General features: G+C 41.0%; 1 protein-coding gene across 1 annotated transcript in view; it reads right to left on the minus strand.

Moving 5' to 3' along the window:
• The window catches only part of htr4 (5-hydroxytryptamine receptor 4), a 113591-nt gene that overhangs the window by 65614 nt on the left and 30363 nt on the right, over positions 1–17614 (minus strand). The window contains exon 2 of the mRNA XM_069169475.1: positions 14693–14768. Coding sequence (XP_069025576.1) covers positions 14693–14745 — 53 coding nt within the window. The 5' untranslated portion in view covers positions 14746–14768. The remainder of the gene's footprint in view (positions 1–14692; positions 14769–17614) is intronic.

Raw genomic sequence — 17614 nt, forward strand, 5'->3', positions numbered from 1 at the left:
TTTTTTTTTTTTTTATGCTATAACAAGAAAAATGTACCTCTAAATAAAGTCTTGTGTACACACAAGGTGCACGTTAGTTAGTTCTCTGATGTTTCAGGACTGCTCAGAGCCTGATACACAAACCACTGCAGTTTCACAAATAAACATCAAGGAAAAAAAAAAAGATTTAAAGCATGAAAATGAGCACTGGCAGTGCTGCATATCGGTTCCATCAGACAACCGAAAAACACATCCGAAACGTAATCAGAAAATAAAAAATATTGATTTTATTTCTATTTTATAGGCTGTTAAGGAGTCCTAACAAAATATCAGACAGAATAGTTGGAGCACTGTGACGCTGCAGAATCCAAAGAATAGGAAATGAAACACCCAGTTGCTGCTGAATCCCACGTATTTCCTGCTGATCTCTCACCTGATGGATCTGTTTTTATTTTGGGACTCTGGGAGATTGCTGTGCGTCGGAGACGAGTCTCCGGCCTCTGGGATGAACGGCTGCTGAGGCTCTTAGGAAAAGTGCAATATTGAGTGCGTGTGTCGCTAAAAGGGATGGACTCACTGGAGTTCAGGAAAAGTAGAGGCAGAAATATAAAAAGCCGAGGAGAGTGAGAATAAAGAGAAAGAAAGCAGAAGAAGAAACTGGTGGCCAGAAACAGACGGAGACAGATTGAACAAACAGAGATGATGGAGGAGGAGAAGGGGCGGATCGGCATCCACAGACTGTCCAAATCTCACCTTGGTACGACTGACTCACATCCATCCATCACTCTGTGTCATTTCAATAGCCAAGAATCGGGGTCAAACTAACGGGAAAACGCTTCCTTTCTCCATATTGCTAATGCAAGACTTAAATTAGCTATGAATGACTCTTGGACCCTTTACAGTAATTTGATCACCAATTTTTTATTTTTCCAGAGAAGTACAACTGTAAGAATAATGCTGTTTTTCTGTTTCGCATTCATTTAGATTCACACACTGACCTGCAGCTCTTCTGCTGTTGGCTCCTGAGCTGTTTGATTATCATTTGATTTCTACATAAATTTAATCCTATACGTTGGCATGTGAGCATTTCAGCTGTGAGCAGGTTAGCCTAGTGCTGACATCCCTGCAGCTAAAGCCACGCATCCCAAAGGGTGAACGTATCATTCCTTTATCAACGTCTCCATGGTGCAATGGAACAAATCTAATTATCTATTTTTTGAGTCTGTTAGAAGTTAATTAAATTCTGTTGCCCTTTTCGAAGCTATATGGTCTTTTAGTGTTGTATTATATTACATTATATGGGCAGTCTGACTTAAAGTTGTGATGGTCGATTTTAATCAAAACATCTCAAAGTCTTTGTGCCATTATTTGCCCCTCCTGAAACTCTCTGTTGCTATGAATCATCCGTAAAGTTTTCGTGTGAAACACTTAACGTCCAAAAATCATTTCTATGAAGCAGTTACTAAATTTCATAGACTGTATTTAAACATGCAGCAGGATCCTCCTCACATTTAAATACAGTCATTAATATTCCAGAAACGACAGGTACAAAAACCAGCTCTGTGAAAAATGTATTTGTTCTATCAATAAATTTGGGATTTCTCTTTACTTTTTACCAAATGGAAAGAGCCTATAGCTTTATTTGAACAGTTATCCTCCACAGTATGTTAGCAGTAGAGTGAAGCTGAAGTTTTTGCTTCTTTAGTAATTAGAATTTATTATCAAAACATCGCACTGAGACAAAGGAGACGGCTTTAGCTTTGATTTCATACCATTTATATGCAAATAGTCTGTAGATAAAAATGTCTCCGTACAAAGGAATTATCGTTTTTCTTCCTTTTGATTGGAAACTGGACAGTTGTTTTTTCTCTAGCTTCAAACACAGTAGTGTGTCCACTGGAAAATACACACTTCACACCTTCACAGGGATGTTTCTGATGGAGGCTGGTTCCATTAATAACTGTTCAAAGTAAGGTCTCCCATTTATTCTTAGAAAGAGGATAGAGAATCTCCAGAGACAATCTCAAAACTCCAGCATTTTCCAGAGAAAATAGGTTTTAGTATTATTTTGGTGAATGGACCCTCTTGTGAACACTGACAGGAAACAAGGAGCAGATTGGATTTCTGCTGTTGGTTTGGAAACACAAACTTCTCAGTGGCTTTTGTTGGCTGCTGCTGCGTTGCATAAAAGTCATAAAAAGTTTCATCCTCACTTCCTCCTGCAGAATTTCGATTTACGGTTATTAAATTCAAGCTCTCACTTTGTCTTTGTCTGAGTCACTCAGGTTGCCCCGCCCACCCTGCTGTCTCAGTACGCGTGTAAAAATGTAGTGTTAATGGAGAAAAAAGGAACATTAACAGGCATTTACATGCGTTCGCCCACATTCAAGCTCCCACACCGGAATGAGTCACTTTCCATCCACAAATAATTCACTCACAGATTTTAATTCTAACGCCTCAAAATCTGCCCTCAACAACAGTACCTGCGAACGTCCACAGATTGTGCACGAGGACACACTAACACACACGACAGCTTTGTGTCATTATACTTCAGGAGTATCTTCATTGAGACTGGAGCTGCTAGACTTCTTCTTTGAAACTCAGTCTCTCCAATAATTGTGGTATTTGAACTATCAAATTTAATACATATTGCCAGTGGAGTTGCACTTTTCTGTTATTTTTCTTTTTTGCTTCACATAAATGTAGCACTTTGTTTCTGTGTGTGTGGTAATTAGATGCGAGTGCCCTCTTTGTTGCTTGGTTACCTGTTTTCTTTGGTAAAGGGCAGCCGGTGAAGAAGCTGCATTGGGATGACAACAGAAATTCATGCCGCTGGTCAAAATGTAAAGTCAGAGTAGTTTTACTTCACACACTTGACAGGAGATATCGTGTGTGTGTGTGTGTGTGTGTGTGTGTGTGTGTGTGTGTGTGTGTGTGTGTGTGTGTGTGTGTGTGTGTGTTTCTCTGCTACAGTTTAACAGTTAGACAGCTTAGATGCACTTTCAACATTTCTGTAAAATTAATTAAGAGTTTAATTATCCCGAGTGCGCTGCCAAATGGCACGACTACCCTAAATTTATAAAAATCTATTATTATGTTATGTTATTATTAGTACATTATCAGTCTGTGATGATTCGCTGAAGAAACTGTTTGTGGTTTTATGTCACCTTCGTCAAGGAGCTTGTGTTTTCAGCAGGTGGTTTGTTTGCTTGTTTGTTTTTCAGCAGGATTACGGTAGAACTATTGGGCTGATTTGTATTAAACTTGGTGGAAAGCTGTAGCATGGGCCAAGGAAGAACCCATTCAATTTCGGAGAGGATCCACTAATTATTTTTTTTGTTTTACTTATATTGCGTGATAGGGTGCTCGGCCAACTAAATAGTGACAAAACATAGGCCATTCTACAAATAAGATGACTCAGTATTATAATCCACAATCAAGGATACAAGTAAACGCATTTCTAAGTCCGAACCTAGTGTACAGCTGGACCCTTTGTGAAACTGGAGGGCTTTTATTTTGAAAAGTCGTGGCATTCAGCCAACCTGCAGTGTAACTTTGATGTCCCACTCACTCAGGGACAGACACTCTTCATAGCGCCGCCCCACTATTGCGGTCTACCTGAAATTATTGTATTTATGGTATTTACATGCGTGCCTTTTCTTTTCAGGTCTGTGTGAGTCTCTTCTGTGTTTCTGTCCTCTGATCTCTGTGTCTCACTTAGGGCGGAGCTTAAACCTCTGCCGCACTGACACGTTAGCTACGGTAGGTTATATATTCGTTAATGGATCGCATTGATAGTGTCGTTCTTTCAGACAGGTTAAAAAAACGTAATAAAAATAATAATAGATGCTGAAATAGATCGCCAAATATACATTGTACTTGTGCTTCTGTCAATAAACCTGTGGGCCCCCCAAAGTAAGTCTATGTATGAGAAACACTGATCTATACTCACAGCCATGTGTGAAAGACTGATGTAGGTGCAGAGTGAGTATATAGTACAAGTCCTTGAATCAACGTTGGGGGAAGCAGAGTGAGTCTGATCCACACTGAAGAAAAAACTCCACTATCACATCCTTTCCATCTTAAAAGGATTCTACCAGCCGCTATCACACAAAAAGGCTGACGAAGCTTCAGAGCAGGGTTTAGAAAACGATCTGCTTACATGAGCATCACTCAGCAGACATGAAAATAATCCAGCAGCCACCTTGACTTTATGCCGTGCATCTTGATCTGATCTGAGCAGCGCTGGTGTGACAGCCGAGCTCCTCGGCGCAGCCTGATCCCTCCTGACAACGCCGACTGCAGCTCTCCTCCTACTCAGCTGCAGCCGAGCTGACAACGAGTCACCAGAAACACCAAACAGAAGCAGGCGAGGAAAACAAACTTGCAGTATGCACACCAGACAGAAAAATGGCACTTCGCTGACTCCGAGCTTGACTGTGCAACCGTGAGGAAAACAGGCCCGAGCACGGTGAACTGTCAAGACGGAAGCACGAAGCACCGACTATTAGATTATTAGATTATTAATGAGACAAAATCAAGGAAAACAAGAGTCTTTAATCTGTGTATCATACGGAGTGTTTTAAAGAGGAGAGGATATACACTGTGTGTGTTTGTCGCTGTGTCACGATATGTCGGTCTCCATTAGTTTGCATGGCTATGGCCGATCCCGCTTCGATCCCACTAATGGACTTTCTAATGAGCTTTTGTAATCATTTAATTCATGCGTGACAAGACATGAATACATTTTCAAAAACTGTATTCATTTCAAATAATGAAGTGAAATAAAATTCAAAATCATCCATGTCTGCCTGCTGAGTGACTGTGATATCAATGCAGCAGGATTTTCTTGTGTCGATACTATTGATCTTCAGTCTCGGTGGCTGAGCTATCTGGATTATGTTGATGTCTAAAACTTGAAGCAGTTTCTTTTCTCCATTAGGATTTAAGAGTTGTTGGTTACTAAAAAGATCAATGAGCTAAACTCTGTTAATGCTCAGTGACAAGAAATCAAGAATTTATCTCTGCAATATCTGCACACGTCTTACAATTAAAGCCACTCAAACTTCTAAAAGTTTACGGAAATTTTCCGACAAAATAACACAAAAATATAAGAAAAATAAATGAACTACAATCAAAAAATTGAATGTAATACATTACACATTTTCTGTGTCGCCTAGATATGAATTTAGTCGCAAAAATTTACAAAGAATGTATGTAATTTCTGTTTGTTTTAGAAAACAACAACACGTGAATGCAACACTGTTGAATCCTGAAAACTCGTGCTCGTGCTCTATCCAAACTCAAACAAAGTACAGTAGGGCGGGAACTCAGCGTCACGTTTAAAGGTCTGCTTCAGACGGTCCGAGAGCTGAAGGACAATCAGCCTCTTCACTGAATGTTAAACAGATTTGGACAATTAGCCTTCATTTTGGGTCAGTGACCTGCCTGCTGTCACACAATTTGCCTTTCAGATTCAACACTTAAATCTAAACACATTTAAAAAACTGACATTGCTGCAAAGTGTTTCCTCACAGGAGGCGTGAAAATAGAACTTGAATATAAATAAATCATGAGACCTTCGGTACAAGCATGCGATTACTCAAAATCAGAAAGTTTATAAGCTTTATAAGCACATTTTCCAATTTAAACCTGCTTATCACACACGCACACACACACACACACACACACACACACACACACACACACACACACACACACACACACACACACACACACACTAAGGTAAAAAAAAAAAAAAGCTGTAAAGATTCAGAACTAAACATCTGTCTGGACAAAAGTCAAGATTGTGACTGCATAGTTGTGCATACATGCAGAACACTGTTTCCCACATGGCCTTGTAAAGCTTGTAAAGATCGGATCCATCACGCTTCTGTGTTCAGTGTGTTTTCCAACCTATTCTCATCCTACGGCAGTAAAATATTGCCGTTTTTTTCCGAAGCCATAGGTGTCCCATTGATAATTCAGACACCTGAGACCACATGATTAGGTCGAGGATAGGATCAAGATTTGAATTAAAAGAAGTACTTTTATTAAATTAACTGCGATTGTCATCTAAATTACTAACAATAAAAAATAAATCCTGGATTTTGACTTCCTCACGTACTCAACTGCTGCTTCTTCTGGTTAAAGGTCCTGTGTGTTTATCTATCCAACCATATTTAACCTCCTTCTACATGGACACGGTCACTTATTCTACTCTGGGACACGACCTCTTTCTTCCACTTGGACGGTCCCTGTGTTGACACCAAAGGGAACCTTCTGTGGATCTCTGTTTATCATTAGACGCCCTGGGAATACAAGAACACGCTGTATTATCATGTGACTGATGGCACAGAGGTAAAACTGATGTCCTATTGGACGCATTTCCAGTAAATAAAAACGTATGATTGGATGAAAAGCTACACCACTCTTGACCTCTGAAATCTGAGTCTTCTGATTGGAGACTCTGTTGATGCAGAACGGTGATATTCAAACTCGAAGACGGACAGAGACGACATCTGGTCCGTTTTATTGCTTCCTGGAGACGGTTTCTCAAACTGAATAAATACAGAACATAAAAACTCTAAACTGCTCAGGTTGGAACTACGATATCTGATTAAAAAAAAAAAAAAAAAAAAAAAAGAGAAATCCATGGACATGAAGTTGAGTGAGATGTCGTGTTAAAAACCAAGCTAGCCGCCGCGAGCATTTTAAATGTGCGACTATCCTGTTACGGTACGGATGCTCGGAGCGACAAAAAAACCCACAAAGAAAGAGCGGATTTCACCGAATGGGTCACATTTAATATAACTATAACATCATTATTGATGCAGTGGTTGAGCAAACGATACTCAGCCCTGTCATGTGACCAAGGAGGATGTGTTCTTAAATAAACGATGGCGCCCGTCTACAGTTTCATCTCAGTTCATGTAATAAAAGAGCAGGTGTCCTTTCCCTGAAGGGGAAACACAACACCTGTTTTCACAGTTCTGCCACATAGACAGTTTCAGAGTCACTTTTTACTGCGATGCCGCTCCAGGAAATTGTTAAGAAGTCAGACAGAGCTACAAACAACAACAACAACAAAAAGTAAACCACATTTCAGCTAGATGCTATTTTGCTTTTTGACAGATTGCAGAGAACCAGAAGTGTATTTTAAGCCCTGGAAGTGCGAGTACGCCACATTTTAAACTTTACTGCGCATTAACATGCAGAACATTTTCACCCCCTGGAGGATTTTCACTTCTTTCTGCTCTATCTGCATGTAATTAGAGCAGATTTGGGTCTTCACAGGTAGACTGAACATGTCTGTCACATCCAGCTGATAATCATCTCCCCTCAGCAAAATACATCCTCTCATCTCCTTCGAGGATCAAAAAGAGAAAAAGGAAACCGTGACCACCCTCTTCCCCCCGAGACACACACACACACACACACACACACACACACACACACACACACACACACACACACACACACACACACACACACACAACCACAGAGATCAACACTAAGACGCATGAGCTGAATGTCAGGTGCTACAATACCTCCGAGGTTTCACCTTGTGAGTCACTTTGACTCGTGAGAGCTGGATGAGGATGGAGGGAAGAACTTGCTTCTTATTTTCAAGTGAATAATAAGTTTCCTTTCTCATTCAGACTCGGCAGTGCTGCCTCTTCCACAAACAAATGAATTGTTGTTATCAGATGACATACAGGAGGAGGATGTCAAAGAAAAAAGAACTGTCAGAAAAATGTGCAAACCAAAGAAACCCGACAGGTCGGCTCTGATATACCAGCTGACATATACAGTAATTACTGCCTCAATCAGTTGATATTCAAAAGGGAGCGTCTACAATTAACTTTCCAGCAACAATTCACGAACCATCTTTAACAGCTTATAATGAAGTTTATAATGAAATTGTCTCCACTTCTTAAACATCACACAAAATGTCATTAAAAAGATGTTGAGCACCTCCCCGGTGAGGAGGGAACAAATCGTTGCTGATATCAACAGGAGCAGGCAACTGCTGCAATGTTTGCCCAGAACAATCCCAGATTCACAGGTCACAGTGAGGAAACCTTTGCATTTAGTTAGCATTTAGTTGTGTTTATTTTGAGATCCAAAAACACAAAGTGCATCTTTAAAATGTAAATTTCAGGTCAGGACCTCAGCAGCAGCCGCAGAGAAGTTTTCAGATGAGACGAGACGAGATGAGATGCGACGTGCGAATGAACAGACTGATGGAGGATTTTGTTTTCTCTGAAAGGAAAAAGCATCAAAGAGCTGCAGGAGGTGCTGGAGGCTGAGCTGCCACGAGCCTGGAGCTGCTATCATAGACAGGTGGGATAAACCACCATGTCAAGCTTGAATAGAAGCAGCTTGGAAACACTGCATAATGGAGCTCTGTCTCTCACACACACACACACACACACACACACACACACACACACACACACACACACACACACACACACACACACACACACACACACACACTCTCCACCTCCTGCAAACTCCTCTCCTCTGGGTAGGAGAACAGATTCAGGAGCTTGACAGGTTTCCATTTCATGACGGCATCGTTAGAGCTCTTCAAACCACAGATCTGATCCTGCCTGAGCTGAATGAAAGCCTCCGTCTCCGGCCGCTCTTCTTTTTTCTTTTGGTCTTTTGAGCGCCACCGTTTGTGTGTGCGCACGCTCACTTCCAGGCATCAGCAAATGTTTCTTTTATATGAACGGAGGATTCTTATTGAGATTATGTAAGCAGTTTCCTGAATGAATTATTCAGCCTGGGAAAGAAAATGACAGAGTGCCGTGTTGCCTGCCAAGTCTGCACTCTGCAACGCAGCCACCAAACGGCACGAAGAGAGACTGAAGCGATGGACGGATAGAAAACAGACGTATATTGTGCTGTGAGCTGCTGCCAGTGAGCAAGTGAAGAGTTTAACTTGATAGATGATGAATGGATCCGAACTTATTACTTTCTAGGACAAAAAAGACTTCAGGCCAAAGAAGTGCTGAATAGTGCTGGATGTTAGTGATGGATGTACATTTTGAAAGCTGGTGTAACGGCAAAACGTGAAATAGACACGTTTTGGCCTGTCTAGGCGTGACAGTTACACATTTTTCTGTAGTAGATGAAAATGAAACCTACTGCATGCATAGAGCTGTGGAATTTGCAGGCAAATGAAACTTACAGTTAAAAGACGTGATTGGCGTTAATAAAAACAACATGGTTGGGGTTAGAAGACATTTATGTAAGTTTCAGCCTTTCAAAACGTGTAACTGTCACGCCTAGACAGGCCAAAGCGTGGCTATCTCACGTTTAAAGTCGTTTGTCTCGGTATGTTGTCAGTTCTGTTATGTCATATAAGAAATGACAATAAACATATTGTGGAAAAAAAACCCAATGTATTTTCCTCTTAATTTTGTTGTTAGCTTTTCAAAATAAAAGACCGCTCACCTCACATAACCCCGCTCCTTTTCAAAGCTCCCTCGGAGGCACAGGTGCAGATAAGTGGAGGGTATTTCTTTAGTTTTTTTCTTCTTTTTTTTTCACGTATCCTGCAGCAACAAATTCTCCGCCCTGGTTGCCTCTCCAGATCTAATCCCCCCCCCCCCCTCCACACACACACACACACACAGAGAAGCAGCTGCTGCAGCTTTGATCAGCAGTGTGGAGACACTGACAACTAAAAACCTCAGCACAGAAAAACCCAAACAAACAGCAGCATTTGCCGTTTCCTCATCTGCTATGTCATTAAAATACACTCCGCTGCTCCTGCACGACTGTCCGATGCGTGCTGGTGTGTGTGTGTGTGTGTGTGTGTGTGTGTGTGTGTGTGTGTGAGTGAATGCGCAGAGGTCTGCGGCAGCGTATTTGTCTGAGAGTGTGAACACAGGACTTTTAGGTGATACAATAATATGAGATTGTGTATCAAAGAATTACAAGAAGAGATCTATTGACTGGAAGTCTGCAGCTTGGAGCCACTTGTCAGCGCAAATTTTTCTGCACTTGAACTTAAGTTATTACATAATTTGTTTCAGTGGAGATGCCGTTAAAGAAACCTTCTTCCTCCACCTTTTTCTGTTTCTTTTTTATTTCCTTTTTCTGTTCTCTACAAACTTGAAGCATTTTGCTCTGCAGCCAAAGCAGGTGAAGACAGCTTTTTGCAATCACGCCGCTCCCTTCACTCATCCTGCTTTTGTCTTGCAGCAGTGCTGCAGAATGAACATAAGCAACGCCTCAAATGACAAACGACACGAGAGTCTCGAGCTCGGTGCGTGATGAAAGTAGGAAGACGAAGATTGAAATATTACACGCAGCCACTCAAATTTGTATTTCGGCAAGTCAGTGTGAAATAATTACAGAAGGGACAAAGTAAAACTCGAGCTTTGTAAAAAGGATGAATCCCTGCCAATCACGCTGTCAAATAACACCCAAGTGGACACGACGTCGTCCTCAGCAGCAGCAGCCACACGGAGACGTTTTCGGACCAGATGCCGTTCGATGAAAGGAAAAAGCATCAAAGCGCTGCAGGAGGTGCTGGAGGCGGAGCTGCACGTGGAGGTGCTATCACAGACAGGTGGGATGAATCACCATGTCGAGCATGAATGGAAGCGGCTTGGAAACGCTGTATAATGGAGCGCTGTCTCACACACACACACACACACACACACACACACACACACACACACACACACACACACACTCTCTCCACCTCCTGCAGACTCCTCTCCTCTGGGTAGGAGAACAGATTCAGGAGCTTGACAGGTTTCCATTTCATGACGGCATCGTTAGAGCTCTTCAAACCACAGATCTGATCCTGCCTGAGCTGAATGAAAGCCTCCGTCTCCTGTCGATCTCTCTCTCTCTTTTTCTTTTGGTCTTTTGAGCGCCACTGTTTGTGTGTGCGCACGCTCACTTCCAGGCATCAGCAAATGTTTCTTTTATATGAACGGAAGATTCTTATTGAGATTATGTAAGCAGTTTCCTGAATGAATTATTCAGCCTGGGAAAGAAAATGACGGCGTGCTGTGTTGCCTGCCAAGTCTGCACTCTGCAACGCAGCCACCAAACGGCACGAAGAGAGACTGAAGCGATGGACGGATAGAAAACAGACGTATATTGTGCTGTGAGCTGCTGCCAGTGAGCAAGTGAAGAGTCAAGGTGTCAAATCTCTCTGTGGGTGGCTTAAGATAATCGATGATGAATGGAGCCTGATATACCGTGAATATATATTTTCTATTGCAAAATATGTAACTAGCACTGGATGTTGGACCATAAGAACTGGACTGGATGTAAAGTTTGTAGAAACCTGTAAAGTGTGTAGGGGCCTCTTGAGTATCGGTCTGGGTGGAGCTCAGCTATGTGAATAAATGTGACTACATGAGTAGCTCTCTGACACTTTTGGAGACACGTGTGGTACAAAACTTCGATATAAAGTTGTTGTTTTTTCTTCTAAAGGACGCCGTGCTGAAAATGACTTGTCTAATGTTTTGAATCCACTGCCGTCATTATTCCGTATGATTAATAGCAGCTTCTGTGTTCGGTCTGAGGCTGAACTTTCCCGCTGAAAGCAACCATCCAGAAAACAGGAACAGTCACGGGACACCTGAGGTGACGCGGAGAAGGAAACTGAACAGCAGAGCGAGAGGGGAGAGCTGATTGGAGGAGAGGAGAAGAGAAGCCCGCCGCTGTCTGATCGCTCCGAGTCCGACTCCGTCGTATCGACTCCCCGTACGGTCGTTCCGGGACGATCGTCCTCGGCGTTTGAACAAAAGTCCCTGACATGAGCTATTACATTGCAGGATGTGTTTGACATGCAAGTGATAAGGAGCTTACAGATAGATTTAGTGTGACACATCATGAATATTTGCAGGGACATTCTTCCTTTCACAGAGTTTCAGAGTTGAAGGATTATGACGCTTGCAGAAACTGTACATCATCACTTTTTAGTAAAATCAACCATTTCTTATCAGTTGAACAAAAGAGATGAAGTATTTGGTCTTTTGTTGAAAACAAAGAGTTTCACTTGTGCTGCTGGCTCCATCATTGAGGCATCAACAAACACAGCGAGGAGACAACAGTGCTTTTTGCAATGAAGGCCATTAAATTCTGTACTTAAACAACTATTTATAGTTCAAATGTAGATTAAGATAAAAGCTGCAACACACATTGACTTATTGGTTTCTACATCTGAAAAGAAAACGAGATTTTAATGTTTAACTTTGTGCATTTTATGGTAAAATGATCCCAGCGAATCCTGAAGAGCTGAACCTTGATCCTGTTCTAAAAGTTGTTGTGTTAATTGTACAGCAATCTACTCTAATCTCCTCAGTTCTTTGACTGTTTTGCACGTTTTTTCATTCATAATTTTTTTTTTACTCCACGGATACACGTAGTTGCTCACGCTCGTAAATAAAAAATAAAATAAAATGTGTGGCAAGGATAGTAAAGATAAGTTTCCAATGGTGAGGCCTTAAAACAGCTGAGTCAGTCGAATATTTGTACACAAACCATCTTTTTAAAGTCTCATCACACCGACTCCTTTATTTAAAATCCTCAGCGTCCTACTGACACGTGATATCTTTCCCAACAGTCGCCCCATTTTATGCATAAATTTCAAGGCTGCCGTCAATAAAATATGGATCTCATTCATAACGTCCCGGCGCAGAAAAAACGAGGTCACGTAGCAGAATCTCAGGAACAAGCTGACATCCCTCCACTTGTAAATACCGCAGCCGCACACATTAAACGACAACTTCTAACCCTAAACATCCTTCTTCTGACAATAAAATCCTGTTTTTGTCCACTTTTACTGAACTAACAAAAATGGGGATCTAATTTTTTTTTTTTTTTAAACCAAGAAATAAACAACAACTTTTGAGGTCAAGCTCGCCAGTGAGGAAGAGAAAATGTCCACAAAGGGAAGGTCTTTCTTAGAAATACAACAACTGTGATATTAGCTCATCTTCAGTCTGACTTTACGTCTTTTGTTCAGCTTTTTCTATTCTTCTATCAACCTTCTCTCCCTTCTACGCCTCTTCTCCTCTTTAATTATCTGTCAGTCGAAGCGAGCAGTCAAGAGAAATGCAGTCCAACTACGCCTTCACAGTGGTAACTCAAGAAAAAAAACCCTCTCATCTTTCTCTCTCGCCCTCCAGGCTAGAGGACGTTAACCAAGCAGCGGAGACTAAAATGACTCTTTTAAGCTTCCAAAGCAGCAAACGAAGAAAAAAAAAAGAAAAAAAAAGACCACCCTATAGTTTCAGTGTTTTAATCAGACGAACGAGCCCGAGAGGCGAAACGACTACAGAGGCGGCGCTGGAAATCCCACGCTGTCTATTGTTTCCTCAGCTAAACCAAATATCTGAGGATGAGAATACCCTCGAAGCAGGAAGCTCCGGCTGTCAGTTCATCTTTGATCCCGCAGACTTTTTGAGGTTGTTTTTTATTACACAAACGCAGCAGATGAGGCTTTTCTCAGATAAAGACTTTTACAGAACAGGAAACAGTTTGTGAGGATGAATATGTGAAGACGTCAGAGTCAGTGTGGGTGGTTGGCCTTTGAGTTGATGGCGGCTGTGTTTTAGAATATTTTCCTCACTTTTATTATTTATAGAGTTCTCTGTTTGTCTAAATGCGAGGTGTGATAAAAAAAAAAAAAAAAAAAGTTGCACACGGACGGGATGCACATGTAGCAGGTGGAAGCGATACGTTTCGTGTACTCCAGGTTAGGTCAACGGCAGCACCTGCACCATTGAGATTTCACGATGGACTTGAGCATCAAATTTTGTGTCAAACTCAGAAAATCGTCAACAGAGAACTTTGAAACGCTTCAGAAAGTCTTCGGTGATGAAGCGACTCCACGCGCATTACTGAGCTGCGACGCATTCGTGCACAACAGAACCTTTTAATCGCACCTCATTACTGTGTATATTTGTATAATGGGCAGCATCATAAATGCAGACCATAAAGGGTCAGTGAACGGTGATGATATATAACCGATGAATATGAAATCGTGGCTTTTGTTTTATATACTTTAAAGAGACTGATGTTAACGCCTCGAGGAAAGTTTTGCATAATCTCCGACATACGACGAGCACTGAAGCTGCTCTGAAAACTGCACATTTCAGTTTATTCTTCTTCTTTCACAACTCGCTCGTAGATAAAATCTTCACTCAGGAAGTCCACTTCAGAATGCTCCAGAAATATCTCAGCATCTGTGCGAATTAAGGTCACTGAACTGATCCCGCAATGCAAACATTATGCATTCACTCACACGCAGAGGAGCAACAAAAGGCAGGATTTAAATACGCTAAGTGTTATAAGCTCCCCAACCTGCCCTCACTGACAAAAATAATATCATTAGAAAAGAAGAGGTTCTTATTACAATAGACAGTAAAGGGAATGTTAAAACACAAGCATGTATAAACAGAGAAAAAGTTATAGATGATGAGCAAGAATAGTTTAAAGTGACACAAAATATTACGTAAAATGAAAATGTAAGACTTCCACGGCCCAAAAGAAGAAAACCACAACATCCAGAAGTACCAACTTCCAAGTACGTGGTTATATTGAGGGGAGGTGACAACTTTAAAAAAATAACATAAATAAAGTGTCAAAAAGTTTGACTCATCCTCTCAGGAAGCGCTCCATCAAAGACAACAGTGAATATGTAACATAAAAGTTGATTAACGCTCACCTCTCACTGACAAGCTCCATCACCGGCATCTGGCCTGCAGCGCTGACATTCATGTAACCATAAATGCAGAGAGTCCCTGCAGACAGAAGGTGACAATTATTAGCAAATTGACATCATCAATTTGTGTTATTAAAGGGTGAACTTTTAATGAGGACTTTGAAACAGTTCCAACGGGGCTCGCTAGATTACATTAACATAAATGTGTTAAACCACATCAGGATTATGCAAATGCAGCAATTTTCTTTGACATTTGAAGTCCGACTCCAAATGACCCGGCACTGAGAGAGAGAGAGAGAGAGTCACTGTTGAGTTTAGTTTAGTAGAGGGAAAAATATCTAAATTTTAAACTTTTTTTCTCAAAAGCAAATAAAAAAATAAAAACAAATTCTCCTCTTATTGTTTTTTTTCTTTAACGTGGACCTGAAACTCCGTCGTAGTAAACTACACACAAAGAAAGTGTAAGTGTAATGCAGCATTAATACTTTTTGTTGTTGTTTACCATAAACAACAAAACAGGAACAAATAGCTAGTCTTTTACTCTTTTACCATCTTCTCTGTAATCTCACAATAATCTTTGGTGCTCCTAATCTTCTTCGACAGTACCAACTCAATATTGATAATAAAACAGCAGGGTATTATAGTGTAACAGATGACGTCCTGTATTCACTGCACAAACAGATTAAAATACCTACTTCTGTATATATATATATATATATATATATATATATATATCTTGAGAATTTTGAGAATTAGTATGGGGAGGTATGAAAAGCTATTCTGCAAACTGACAAATCGTAAAATGTTATAAAACATTGCGACATACTCGATGAAAATCAGTGGAAAAGACTTATTGGCAGCATACATGGATGTCAACAAAGCAGGTTTTGAAATGTTCAAACAATTATTCTGCAAATATTTAGTAAGAAAGAAAATGCATTTCTATTCTCGATATTTCATTTCGCTGACAGTCTAATGGGCCTGGTGTCGGATTGGATCAGCGGGAGGGACAATCCGGCTGTCACTCATCGTTACATGTTCAGGTTACAGGTTACATGTAAAGGTTGAGCAATATATAGCGACTGAGGTAAGAACACGGTTGATTGACAGGTAAGCAACCAATCACAGTAGCGTAGAGTTTAGAGTGTGTTTCCCTCCGGCCGATCCAATGTAGTACCAACTGTTGCGGGGCCTCCTACTCTAGAAAAACACACTTGAAAATAGAAAGAAACTAATGCAACACTGTCCTCAGTTAAAAAAGTATTATTATGTAAACATGCAGTCAGAAGAAAAATGTCAGGCCAGGACAAAAATATGATTCTTTTTCTCAGCTTCAGAGTCTCATTATCACTGCAAAACTCATTCATCATCTTCCTTCTGACCTTGAAGAAAAGTTGCATTCTGCAGAAACAACAAATGAAGAGGAGGGATTAGGAGATTAAGGATGAGGATTAAGGATGCAACCCCTTCATCAAAATGTTTTACCATCACGGCCTCCATGTGTTATCGTTATTATCTATAATTGGGTAACAGAGTTATGATGATTAACAAGATCAGTCGATATTTCCCCTTATGATAACAGCCTCTGATATATATGAGGACCAAACAAACATGGAAAAAGGACCCAAAAAAAAAACAAATATTATTACACCAGTCTTACAGGAAAGATTTTCAACTGCTGATACGAAGAGATAAGACCCAGAGGATGCTGGAGATGAGAGGTCAAAGGTCAGCTACATGGACCAGCGGAGCAAGCCGACACACGAAAGTGTCTTTGTGAATAATCTTCATGGGAGAAAAAAAAAAAAGGGGGCTACATACTGTACGTGCCTGCTTGAGGGATTTATCTTCGAATATATACGCAGCGCTCTCGACAATAAGGATGGCCTTGTCAAATAAATACAAACAGGAAGTGCAGCGTAGTCCACACACACACCAATAAATCCATCAGATGCATCGACCCAAGCAGGCGTCAATGTTTGCATGTAACCTATCGATGCAGATTCATGAGTAAAACATTTTCTCTAAATGGCACAAACACCACTCACACGTGAAGAGAAACTCTCAGGGCTGCTTTCATATTTGGATAAAGAAAGACTTCTGGCTTAAAAAGGCAAATAACAGTAAAGCATTAAATCTACGGCATCGAACATCAAATCTACCCTGAGTCGGAGAAAATGAAAATTCCTGTCCTTGAACCCTGCACATTAAAACAGGGAGAACATCACGTGTGGTATCGGATTTATTTCGAATGGCCTCGTACTAAATATCAATAAAGACTTTATTAAGCAGAACCTTTGTGGGATCCTACAATAAAGTCATTTTTGCTCTTAGATGTCAAAACGTCTGCAGAATTTAACCTTAAAAACACCAAAGTATATCAATTCATTCACTGGCAAAGTGTCTCGCACACTTCATTGTGTTCGGGCTCAGATGGACACCGACCACCGGGACCGGACCTGAACCGGACCTGAACCTTCAATTTGGCTCCAACAGGCGACGTGTGACGCAACAAACTGCGCAGACGCTCCACTCCAGTATTTCCCTCTTCTCCTCGGGAATAATCCGTGCAGCTGTCGTTTTGGCGAAAACTCAAGCCGTTCTGGTGTTTTTTAATTGGACCCAATTTATTTATTTGGGAGGCAAGTTATACGAGTTGGCAGCAGCGCTTGGCAACCAAACTCGAGACATACTTCTCACTGCATCACTGCATTACTTTTGTAATTACTTGTAAAGCAGCGGGAATTAGATGCATTACTTCTTACTTACACTTGGTGAGTTCAGTTCGGAAAGGTCTCGACAAAGCTACATCCTAAAGAAAAACACGCTTTAAAGTCCTCTGATTAAGAAATCACAATCACCTCAACGGCCTCAAAGCGCTTTACACTGTTTCCCATTCACACACTGATGGAGGCGCCATGCAAG

The sequence above is a fragment of the Embiotoca jacksoni genome, unplaced genomic scaffold (genome assembly GCF_022577435.1).
Source record: "Embiotoca jacksoni isolate LCO1_2020_lvr unplaced genomic scaffold, fEmbJac1.0.p SCAF_45, whole genome shotgun sequence".
NCBI lineage: Eukaryota > Metazoa > Chordata > Actinopteri > Embiotocidae > Embiotoca > Embiotoca jacksoni.